We start from the raw sequence: 12,270 nt of genomic DNA, 5'->3' as shown, positions 1-12,270 counted from the left end.
CCCTCCCCAGGCTGGAATGAATCAGGCAGGAGGATGAGTTCGGTCATGCTCGGCTTGTCAAGAGCCGGAGAAGAATACGCTGTCTGAAGTCTTCCCGTGGATACCAGCCCGTCTGACTCTCTTGCCTGTCAGAAGCAGAGGCTGGGGGTGGAGGGTGTCTGTGATGGCAGTTTGGCCTCTCCCCTTCCCTGAACCCCAGGCTTTCCTTTGAAAGTGAGGAGAGGGTCCCCTTCCCCAAGCTGAGCTTGATCAGATAACAGGGAGATGTTCTGCAGGCACACCCTCGCCAGACCCACCCCACATGAGGCTTTATCAGTTGTCTGTAGTCTGGGAATACAAGCGTCTCTGGGGAATTTAGCCACTGGGTCCTGTTATCATGCTCCTATCTGTTACCATGCTTGGCAAACTGCTCCCAGGCGTGTCCCCCTCTCGCCTCCATGCTAGTCTTCCTGCCATTTTGACTCCTGCTGCGCTCCGTAGCTTTCCAGTGGCTGAGTTGTGCCAGCCCTTTCTTCTGAGGCACTTCTGGATAGACTCATTGGACCACTCTTGGAGTTAACAGCGGATCTCGGCTTTAGAAGCTCAGGCTTTGGGTCAGACCCTCTTGGGTCCGAATTTTGTTCCTTTAGTCGTAAGACCCTTGACAAAGGAGCTCATCCCTTTAATCTTCTGCTTTCTCATCTGTGAAATGAGGACAATCATCCTAATGTTAAGTCCTTGAGATCATTCTTATAAAGCAAAGTCAGGAACCCCCTTTTCCAAATTTCTCTCTCTCTCTGGCAGGTGCTAACCCCGTCTCCTGCCAATCTTGCAGTGCTTAGAATAAACCTTCTTTGGGGAGCTTAAGTAACGGAGTGTTGGTGCGAGTGAGTAGTTTGGGGGCTCAGGAGTCATAAGCCAATTTTGCTAGACTGTAAGGTCTGCTGGTGCCTGGGGATCTTGAATCTGAATGCACTCCCGAGAAACTTTGGATATGGCGTTAGTGGAAAGACCTGGTATAGGTGCTTACTTTTAACTCACTTAGAAACTTGCAGATCAGAACCTCAGTTTCCCCTTCCTTAGAGGATAGTACAAGTAAGTCTCCAATATCATGAGAGCAGAAGCCCACCTACCTGGTCAGTCCCTGGAGGGAGGCTGCCTCACAATGACCTCTGCAGGTCTCCTGCCATGACCCCTAAGCGCTCCTCCATTGTAATTTCAGCAGTTCTGCTTAGAGTTCCCTCTGTTGCCAGGGGTGCCAAGGTAACAAGGAGGTGGACATCACCCCAATTTTGCCAACAAATAAACTGAGGTTTAGAGAGGGAAAGTTGTAGAGCCGTGGATACAGTGTCAGACCCAGTGACTCCCTAAGGATGTCCCCGACACTGTCCCCAGCTCCTACCTGCCGGTCCTGGGAGGTGGGACCAGTGTGCCTCATTTTGTGCCAGATCCACAGAGCTAGCGCCCCCGTAACACCTAGGTGTTGCTTGTCATCGAAGCTAACTCGTATCAGGCCCGTGTGTGCAGAAGAAAACGGCTGCAGAGGGGTTTCAAGGCGGTGACCTCTCTGGCAGATTGCCAGGCCTTTCTTCAGAGGAGCCTTTGGGTGTGTTTGAGCTGGCGACCTTTCGGCTGGCTAGTTGTGGTTGCTGTTAGGTACCATCAAGGTGACTCTGACACAGAGTGGCTCTGTGGACAGCAGATCTGAGCCTGGCCCTGTCCTGTGCCACCCTTATGATCTCAGGCACGCTCGCTCAAGCCCATTGCAGAGAATGATGCACTCACTCGTTGCTGTCAAGTCAGACTGACCCACAGCTGAGGCTCCAGCAGGTTTCTCAGAGGCTGTAAACCTCACGGGGAGGGATTGCCCATCTTGTTTTCCAGCTGGTGGATTCGCAACGCTTGCCTTTGAGTTGGCACTTCTACCCACTAGGCCACCAGAGCTCCCTAGGCACATAGTAGGTTCTCAGTAAAGACCTATTAAGTGAATGAATGAAATGAGAGAAGTATATAGGAGATGAACTTCCTCCTCGCCTGCCGGTCCCAAAGCTGAGTGTCTCTCGGGCTTCAGGGTGGGGAGGCTCCACGTCCAGTTAGTCACAATCTGGCTTCGCAGCCTGGGCCCGTCCCTCTGGGAGAATTTTCTGGGCAGGCTGTGGCTCAATTTCTCTGGGACAGGACGCCTCCTGCTTAATCCCACTGAGTGGGGCGGGGCCTGCAACAGGGCGTGCTGAGGAGGAAGGCAGGCTGGTCATAGAGTTCAGTATCTGGGTGTGCTCCCTCAGCTGAAGCTAGCCCCCCATCTTCAAATCCAGCTCTGCCCCCTCCTGGCTGTGTGACTTTGGGTCGGTCGCCTCTCCTCTCTGAGAGTAGCAAGTATTCATCAACACTTAATAGATCGGAAAATGGAACCCGTGGCCACTTGGCAGATGTGAAATAAAACCTGTCTTGCAAACTGACCATTTTGTCCTGTCCTTAACTCAGAACTCCCAAGTCCTCCCAGACCAGGGGGTGTGAGGAGTAAAGTCTTCCCCCTTTGCCTTTGTTTAGCCCGGTTGCTCTGCTGGGTTAATTTATACCAAAGTGTGAATGGTTGCCGGAGTGGCTTCTTGAGAGTGTTTAACGCTGGCATTACCATGTGCTACTGAGGTGTTCCTGGTGCTCTGTGACTGAGAGAAGGAAATTGAGAGCCTTTTCAATGGAGGTACAAGGAAGGAACAGACTCTTCTCCACCTAACACCCCAAATCCCTTCATACCACAGCTGGGGATGGGCACAGGGCACTGGTTGGGCGGGAAATCCAGTTCTCGTGTGAATAGCATTCTAGTTTACACAAATACCAGCATCCACATGAACAAGCCCATTGACTGACTCTAGAGGAAGGCTGTGTGGGACTGGTGGGCACTTCGGTCTCTCCAGCCTCAGACTGGAGCTCTGTGACACTAGGGCCTCTGAGGCATGTCTTCTTGCCCCTTCTGCCCCTGAAGCTACCCTCTAAGGAAACTGTTGGGGGTCAGAAGAAATCATTAGAGGAGTGTTGAGAAATTATTCTCAGCCAGGGGAGGGGACTATGGCCCCTGCCACCATCCAGCTCTCCTCCCTCCCTGCTCCTCTGAGGGATATGCTGTGTACGTCTGTGCCACCCGAGACAAGCCACCTGGCCTGTTTTCTGAATGTACGGATGCCTGTCCCTACCTCCCAGGCTTGATGTGCACCTGTTTGGCTCTCTTTTTGAGAATGCTTAGTTAGCCCACAACAGATCCTCAGCATGTGTATCAGGAGGATGGAAGAGAGCAGACTGTGTTCTGAGAAAGCCTGCCCTCCTGAATTCATGTATTGGGCAAACTCCTATACATACTTCAACACCCAGTTTAGAATACCCCCTCTCCAGGAAGTCTCTGTTTTACTTCAGATCTGATTCCTTTTTCTTTCTTTTTGGCTTGAAATACTTCCTGAAACCTTGAGCCTTCAGAGATGGAGTAGACTCTGAGGTTATCTCCTAAGGGGGTGGGGACGGTGAGGGAAGACAAGACCCTATTGAGGGTTTCCCTTAGTGGAAACTACCCAGCAGGGGAGTTTGAACCAAGCCTTTCTGTGTTTCCTGAGACCACCTGTAGCCAGGAAAATTGTGGATCCTGCACCTGTTCACTTGCCTCCACCCTCTGTTCCTCTTAGTATCTCCCCATGGGCTCTGGTGGGGAGCTCTGGTGGCCTAGTGACAAAAAGCTGCATTGCAATCCTGAAGGTACACGGTTCAAGGCCACCAACCACTCCACGGGAGAAGGATGGGCAGTTGCCTCCCGTACAATTAAATGCGTCTGAAAAACCCCGGAGGGTCAGCTTTGGGTCAGTTCTGACTCTATGGTATACAATAGTAACAGGAGCTCTGGTGGCCTAGTGGTAAGGAGCTGCACTGCCGCCCCAAATGCATATGGTTCGAATCCACCAGCTGCTCTGTGGGAGAAAAATGGGCAGTCTCCTCTCGTTTGCTTAAACTGCTTCTGGAAACCTGCTGGAGGGTCAGCTATGAGTCGGTTCCGATTTGATGACACACAGTGACAGCCCGGTCATGCCGTTAACACTGCCTCTCTTCCTTCTTCCTCTGCAGCTCACGACCTCCCTGCAAACAAGACCTCGGTGACCCAGCCTGGCAGCCACTTGCAGTGCCTATCTGTCCACTGCACAGATGACGTGGGTGACGCCAAGGCCCGCACCTCCGTGCCCACCTGGCGGTCCCTGCACTCCGACATCTCCAATCGCTTCGGGACCTTTGTGGCTGCCCTGACTTGAATTGAGGAGCGCACCCCTCCCCTATGGGCCCCCCTCACCTCCGCCCCCGACCCCCTTAGCTCATTTGAAAGAGCCACTATCTCTGAGTGGATGGGCTTGTCCCCGCCCCCTTAGGTTGGTACCTGCTTAGTGGCATATGGACCGGAAAGGGTTAATTTAAAGGGGGAGGAGGAGGGGGGATTAAAAAAAAAACCTCAAAAAAATTTTTTAAAAAAAATGAAACTTGTCTGTCACAGTGTTACCAGTGTTACCCTTTCTGCAGTTAGCAAACTTTTGCTTAAGCCTTTTTCCTGCTAGATGATACCCCATTTTTCTATAACCTTGGCATTCATTTGTTTAGATGGCTCTTTGTCCCCCCCGCCCCCCACCCCCACTGCTGTATGTCCAAGCATTGTTCTTTCATAATAAGATGAGAATTGCTTTTCTTTTTAAAAAATTCCCTTTGATTTTTCTGCCCCCCTCCACCCCCCACCCTTGCTTTTTAAATTCCTCTCCCCCCCTTTCTCTTTTGTTCACTGCTTATTAAAATGGAAATCCTGGAGAATAATAGTTCTGGAATATTGCCGGGTGAAAGTCAAATTGTCATCACAATATTATATATTGACACCCAACTGTCATCAGGCAGGCAGGAGCCAAACAATGAATGCCCTCTAACGAAGGTATTCCAGAGGGGAGTTTGTTGAGTCTGCTCCTTAAGAACACAGATTTTTTTTTTTTTTTCCGCTCCTCCAAAACCTCCCGCATATCCTTCCCCCACTGGAAACGATTCCTCCCTGGAGTTGAGAGGTGGGGCACACGTAGTGGGATTCCCCTTTTTCCTGGGTGTTGCATTTTCATGCTCCACCGAGCAGTCGTGGTCTGCCTGGGACATGGTGACGCTCCCTCTTGGGGACTTCCTGGACGAGGGTGGAGGGGTTCCAGTCTCCGAGATGTTGGTGGAGGAGGAATTTGGGTTTTTTTTGACAGCGGTTAGTAGGCAACAGGCCTGGAGTCACCTGGGAAGAAGGAGGGTCTGGTTGTACTTCCCTGCCTCTCCTATCTGTCTGCACCTGGGCCATCCACGGTCCCTGGGTGGTCTGAGGTCTTTAAAAGGCTCACTCAGTGAAGCGTCTGGCCTCAGCTAGCCAGCCAAGCCCTCACCCTTCACTTGGCTGCTGTTGTTTTGCAGGGACAGAGAGGGAAGAAGGGACAGGAAGTAATGACACAGATTCCTGGACCATGTTATCTCAGCCTCTGGAATCTCACCTCCTCCCCCTGCTTTTTTTTTAATGTCACCTTTTGCCAGGTGTCTCCTGAGTTGAAGGGTTAGATAAGTAAGCAGGGAGGTCCCTGCCCACACCGCCCACCCCCACCGTCCTCAGGGCTGTATCAGCCAGCATTGGCAGGGACAGGCACTTTTGGGTACTTTTGATGCCCACATAGGGTCTCTGTGGTGCCTGGGGACACTGGAGACATGTGGATCCCAGGGCGGGCCAGGCAGGAAGGGCTGGGCTGTGAACCAAACCACTGAGTCAGAGACTCTTTGCAGTTGTTAATGAACATATCAGGCTGGATGCTCTGAGCCTGCCCCTCCAGGTCCCCAAAGTCTGTCCATTGATCCAGCATCTTTTAGTGAGATTCTGCCTCCTTATATCATGTCCTGTTGTGAATTTCAAAGAACATTCAGACAGAGATGAGAGTTCACAGCAAAACCTGACTCTTTGTCCCCTTTTTTCCGCCTCTTCCCCCCCCCCTTCTCTGCCCTGTGGGCTGGGGTCTACGTTTGGATGGTCTGAACCATCATCAGTGGAGAGAAGGTGTGTGTCCGTCTTGATCCCCTTGCCCAGGGTGAGGAAGGGGAAGGGATTCCCCCGCCTGGAACCAGCTTTCTTCTAGGCAGACCTCCACGTCCCTTCTACCATTTGAGAATGGCACCGGCACCGTTGTATTTCGGAAGCAGGAATGATGTCTTCTTAATTGCTTAAGGTTGGGGAGCCCGGTGTCCCGGACTTCCGTCCCTCGTCCAGTATTAAAGCGCGTCACCATTTCTCTCCTTACCTCCTGGTCTGGCTGTAGCAGCCTTGGAAAACCTCTGCCAGTTTTTCCAACGTTCTCACTCCCCACAACCCAGAATGGAACAGCTTTAAAAATAGCCTTAAGCAAAAGGATGTTATTTCATGAAATTTGGTTTAATGCAAAGAATCAAAGGCAAATTAAAAACACGCCCAACCCACGAGACGCCGAAACACTGGTAATCGGTATTGCATAGCAAAGTCTTTTCTGGAAAGGAAGCGAAACGAACACGTTTATTGCACATGTAAAATAAAGAACTTAACTTTGCTGTGTGTTAAGCAATCCTGTAATCTTTTTTGACTCTTAAAAAAAAATTCTCATTTCTGAAATGCTTGGTTGGAAGACTGTGACAATAGCTCATGAAATTGAGTGTTATTTTTGTTTTCTTTCTTTTTTTAAAAAAATATGTGAAGTGCAGTCTTCTGTATTCACGCATATTGTATATATCTGTATATGTTTTCCTGAGCAACAAAATAACAATAAATATGACGTTAATGGTGACTGTGGTATTTTCGTGGGTGGGACTGGCTTCTCCCCTCCCCTCTTCTCCATTCTCCCCATTTTGATGTTGTTGGTGCCATCAAGTCAATTCTGATTCACAGCGAGACAACATGACAGAGTAGAACTGTTCATGGGATTTGAACCATTAACCTTTTGGTTTGCAGCCATTGCTTAACTGTTACACTAACAGGGCTCCCATGGAGGTTGGAGTGTGGGTCTGGCTGCTGTAGAGTGTGTGTATGAGTGTCCACATGCACGTCCACACAACTGGGTCATCTCATAGGCTGTCAGCTTTGACTCCAAGAGCATCTTGGGCTGAGTAAATGGGGTGGCGGGGGGAGGCACTACTTGGATTGTTGGATGTCTAGAAGCATCCTTTGCTTCCTTCTACCGACAAGATGTCAACAACACTTCCTCCGCCGTCAGCCCTGCTAACCAACAATGTCTCAGATATTGTCCAGTAGCCCCTGGGGTCAAGATTTCCCAGGCTTGAGCACTCATGGTGTTTGATCAGGGAAGGATGAATGACCTGAACGTGTGGATTATTCTTTTGGATGTCAGCCTTCAATTAAAGATCCCAGCTGTATCGCTTGGTGAGATTCGTGACCTGAAAGTCACATCTCCAAACTCAGCTATTATTGTCCAGTGGGAGCCAAGCTCATGGTTGCGCATCCGTTGGGTTTTTGAGACTAAATTGTACGAGAGGAAACTGTCCGTCTTTCTCCTTCGCAGCCGATGGTGGATTTGAACAGCCTGAGAGATGCCTCCTCTGGGTTACCAGCACCACTGCCTGTTGACTGCACCGTGAGAGCTCCTGGCAAGGCGCACAACCCTTCCCTTTGCTCATCTGTGAAATGGGTCTAGCTTGTGAGGCCGGTGAAGGGCAAGCTGGTAACACTGTCATTGTCGTGGCTGCAGTGTGGCCGAGCTGACAGATTGTCAGGATGGGACCTGCCCTCCTTTGCTTCATAGCCTGGGATAAGGGGTTTAACTCTAGCCTCAAATGTCTTATCTCTAAAACAGAAAGAATCACATCTAGCTAGAAAGTGTGATACCAAGGTGTGACCCAAGGTCATTGCTGAACCCCTCCCCTGCCCTTTCTTTTTGCTTCGCGCCTGCTTAGTGCTTCTTAAAGTCTGTGCCACAGAACCCCAGCAGCAGAACTCCCTAACGAGCACTTGTTAACTGCTGGTATTCTGGCCTTGCTGTGGATGAGGGCATTGGACCGTTGACCTCTTCCTTTATACATCATCCTGACAGGCGCCATTTCTGTCCCAGCCCTTGGGAGACCGGAGGGTTGTTGTAAGAGAGGCAGTGACATTGACAGCTGCACTGGGGTCCTTTAGCATGGGGGAAGACCCCACATAGTCCCGCATTCTGATTCTACACCTAAGAGAGTCACACCAACAGAGCACGTGATGGAAGCAGCATCCTGGGTTGTCTCTAAGCCTCGTGAGGGCTGCGCGTGCTGGGAAGTCAGAACTAACCCATGGCTGACGTTCCAGCAGCTTTCCAGAGACAGTACATTGCGTCAGAGTTGATTGCCCATCTTTCTCCCAGGGAGCAGCTGGTGGATTCAAACAGTGTACCCTTGGGTTGGCAGCACAATTCCTTGCTGCTAAGCCATCAGAGTCCAAAGCTTGCTCCACCACTCACTGCCACTTTGATGTTGGGTCCAGAATCCTGAGTGGAGAGACCTTTGGCGGCTTGGTCTCTGGGAGGCAGTTACTGGATTCTTTCTGAGCCTCAGTTTCCATGGCAGTGGAATGGGCTCACAGAGCTGTTCCAACAGCAGTCCATTGAGCACAAGGCTGGGTCAGGGGGCATGAGGGACAGGATCTGGCCTTTTTTGACACCCTGGTGCCCCCTACTCATCAGCATCCTGCAGGATGAATCCCTTACAGTCTCCAGTATGAGTGACAGTGTCCCCGCTCCATTTCCACCCATCCTACCGAGTGACCACAGCAGCTGACATGGACACCCAGGTCCCCTCCCTTCCCAAGGAACACACACAGGTGCAAGGAATTAAAAAAAAATAAAAGAAAATGTCCCGAGTCCCTACTCGGTGCCAGCAGCCAAGCATTGAGTATGAAAAGGTTGGTGGTTCAAATACACCGGAGGAAGAGAGACAGTTTCCTCCGGTTAAGATTTACAGCCTCAGAAACTCCAGTGACTCCAGCTCTCAAATAATCACCTTGAGACTATGGCGATGTCACTACTACCGATGACCCCTGGTTGGACACTCGCTCTCTATTTGTTGGGAAATGAGATGAACATATTTGGAAGAGGTGTCAAAGGCCTGGAGCCGCTGAATTGAGACTTGCTCATTGTGGGACTGGAAAGGCTGGCAAAAAATTGCACAGGACATGGCTTTAACTGCTAACTAACTCGTGTCAAGTCACAACTGACCATAGCTGACCCTCCAGTGGATTTTCAGAGGCTAGAAATCACTCAAAAAGGAGATTCCCCATCTTTCGCCCACGGAGCAGCGGGTGGATTTGAACTGCCATCTTAGGGTTGACAGTGCAACTCCCAACAGACTTGACCATCAGAGTTCAGTTGCTAAGGAATGGGAATTGTTTCAGGTCCCATTTGCACACTGGGGGGCAGGAGGACATCCTACCCGGGACGTCTGAGTAATACTTCCCAATCTCTCGCTCCATTTTTCCACATGAAGAAACCAAAAGTCAGTGTCTTGTTCAAGGTCACACAGCCAGTCAGCAGCAAACAGCAGCTAGACTCAGACACAGACACCTTGTGTCTCTCCCATTAACTCGTCCCAGTCCTGGACGTCAGTCAGCTCCAAGGCGACTGGGAAAGGAGACAGTTCCACAAAGGTGGAATTTATTGTTTTTTCCACCTCTGTATCCTCAGCGCTTGAGAAAGATGGACAATCTCCTCCCGTGCAATTAACTGCCTCTGAAACCCCCCTGGAGGGTCAGCTATGGTTCATCTCTGACTCAACGGTACACAACAACAACAGTATCCTCACTAGTGGGAGCAGATACGGCATGCAGTGTCGGTGCTGCTGTGTACCGTGGAGTTGGAACTGACTCACCGCTGACCTCCCAGTGGGTTTCCAGAGACTAAATTGCACGGGAGGAGAATGTGCATCCTTCTCCTGTGGAGCAGCTGGTGGATTTGAACTGCCTGCCTTTGGGTTGGCAGCGCAGCTCTTTCCCACCAGAGCTCCAGAGCTCCCTGCCACACAGCATGGCAGGGGCTGAATTCAAGGAGAGGTTAGTGTTCTCCTTGTTTTGCTCACTGCCCTTTGCCACCTCCACCGTTGATTGCTGGGGATAGAAACATGGAGTCTGGGAGATAAGTTGATGGCTCAGACTCTGACTCAGTGCCTCAGTTTCCTCTTTTGTAGAACAAGGTCCTAATGCTTAATGAAAATAGAAAACACATGTGTGGGGCTAGCTCTGGACTGGGGTCTGACCCAGACTTTTGCCAACCCCCAGGGAGTCACCTAAGTCATAGGGGCAGACATCACTGGTCTCCCATTTCACAGAGGAGAGGACTGAGGCACAGAGAGGTGGAGCTGCTTGCCGGAGGCCACACAGCCAGCTCGCAGCAGCAGAGCGTGGCCAGACCTGTGTCTCTCAGGGGCTGACAAATGTGGTCACTTTTGCTATGCTTCTCTGCTCTTTCAGAAGGGGATGGCCAGTCCGGCTTCTTGGTCTGCGTGGATGGCCGAAAGAACCACGCATTTGCCTCAGACAAAATGCAGCCAGAGCGCTCCTTAGAGGAAAGGCTGAGGAAACCTGGTCTCATGTACTTAGGACGTGTTGTCAGGAAAAGCCAGTCCTTGGCAAAGCAGAGGGTCAGAGAAAGAGAGGAAGACCCTCAGAGAGATGAATTGACACAGGAACTACAACAATGGGCCCAAGCATAGTGGAAATAGGGAAGAAGGCACAGGGCAAGGTTGTTCACAGTGTTGCCACGAGTTACAGTCAAATTATTATTATTGTTGTTGCTGTTGTGTACCATAGAATCAGAGCAGAACCATAGCTGACCCTCTGGTGGGTTTTCAGGGGCAGGTAAATACAAGGGAGGAGATTGACCATCCTTCTCCTGCAGAGTGGCTAGTGGCCTCAAACTGCGTGCCTTCCGGATTGCAGCAGCTTCTTGCCACTACACCACCAGAGTTCCCTAGTCAACATATTACTAAATTTATTTATTATTGCTATTAGGGTATTGAACAAGAATAACACCCCTGCTCTTTGAATGCATACAGTAAGTACTGAATAAATGCACTGTTTGCCTCCCCAGCCGGGCCAAGCTTCTCTAGTCTCAGGTCTGCTACGAGCTAAGAATCAGGGGAGACTGGGGGAGCAGGCTGTTTGTGCTTCCTGAATGACTGAAGGCCTGAGCCCCTGGTGGACTTCACCCCCTGAACTCCTACCCCGAGGTAGAAGTGGATGCTGCTGGTCAGGTTGGTGAAATGGGGGCTGGGTCCTGGGGCCACCAGGACCAGCGTGAGCCCCCTCTGTGGCCGCTGCCTTTGTCCCCACGATTACAGCCCCTCTCAATGGACTGGAGGAACCTGACCCCACAAGACTTTCAGCCCCCCAAGCACATTCTTCCCAGCTGGCCAAGCCAAGCAGCCCCCACCCTGCTGCCCCTTTGTCCGTTCTGGCCAAGGAGGGACCCTCAGGAACTCTGAGCCCCTCAGAGGACAAAGGGCTCATTGAGGCGCTGAGACTGGGCAGGGGGAGAGCTGGGCAAGGGGGGGGGAAGAGGGAGGGGGAGAGGAACTGACAAGGGCTGACAGGGCTGGAGCCCCTGGGGTCCAGGTCCAAAGTCTGCTTCTGCCACCCAAGTCCTGTGCCACCCCGGTGTCTCTGCAAGTCCCCAATGACTCGTTTGTGAGGAAGACTACTCAGTATCCCATCCTGGGACCTGATTATCTCCTATAACTGGGCCATTTACGATGTTTGTGAGTTGATTATTGTCCGTCTAGATAGAGAAAGCACAAACTTACACTCCAAACCCTTACAGTCAGCTGTATTTCCAGCAGAATTTGGAGACCGTGGAAAGGTAGGCTGGGAGGGGGGCTATGCCCTGTGTTTTTTCATCACCGCATTCTGTGAGCAGGGGACACAGGGTATAATCAAATACAGGAAACCGTGAGAAGACTCTAATTAGATGGGGCAAATAACAACAACAAAAATACAGGCTTTGCTTCTCAATGATTTTGGGAAGAATGTTCTGGATTTTAGTGCTATTTAGGGCTTTCGGATCACAGATCAACAAGGGTGATCATTCGTCCACCCTCTCTCTCTTATTGCTGTCAAGTAGGAACTACCTGAAAGCTGACCCTATGAGTTTTGGGGCGGCTGTAAATTGCATGGGAAGCGATTTCCCATCTTTCTCCAGCGGAGCTGCTGGTGGATTCGAACAACAAGAGAGGAGCAGTCTACAGACTGTATTTATAGAGCGCCTG

General features: G+C 50.9%; 1 protein-coding gene across 1 annotated transcript in view; it reads left to right on the top strand.

Annotated features, from left to right (window-relative positions):
* Positions 1 to 4,268, top strand: part of MN1 (meningioma (disrupted in balanced translocation) 1) — a 51,422-nt gene extending 47,154 nt beyond the window's left edge. The window contains exon 3 of the mRNA XM_006890470.1: positions 4,087 to 4,268. Coding sequence (XP_006890532.1) covers positions 4,087 to 4,268 — 182 coding nt within the window. The remainder of the gene's footprint in view (positions 1 to 4,086) is intronic.
* Positions 4,269 to 12,270: the final 8,002 nt, after the last annotated feature.

Source organism: Elephantulus edwardii, unplaced genomic scaffold (assembly GCF_000299155.1).
Source record: "Elephantulus edwardii isolate Elephantulus edwardi_28Jun2011 unplaced genomic scaffold, EleEdw1.0 scaffold00089, whole genome shotgun sequence".
NCBI classification, from domain to species: Eukaryota; Metazoa; Chordata; class Mammalia; order Macroscelidea; family Macroscelididae; genus Elephantulus; species Elephantulus edwardii.
The sequence above is the reverse complement of the archived record's forward strand: the minus strand, read 5'-3'. Positions and strand labels throughout refer to the sequence as shown.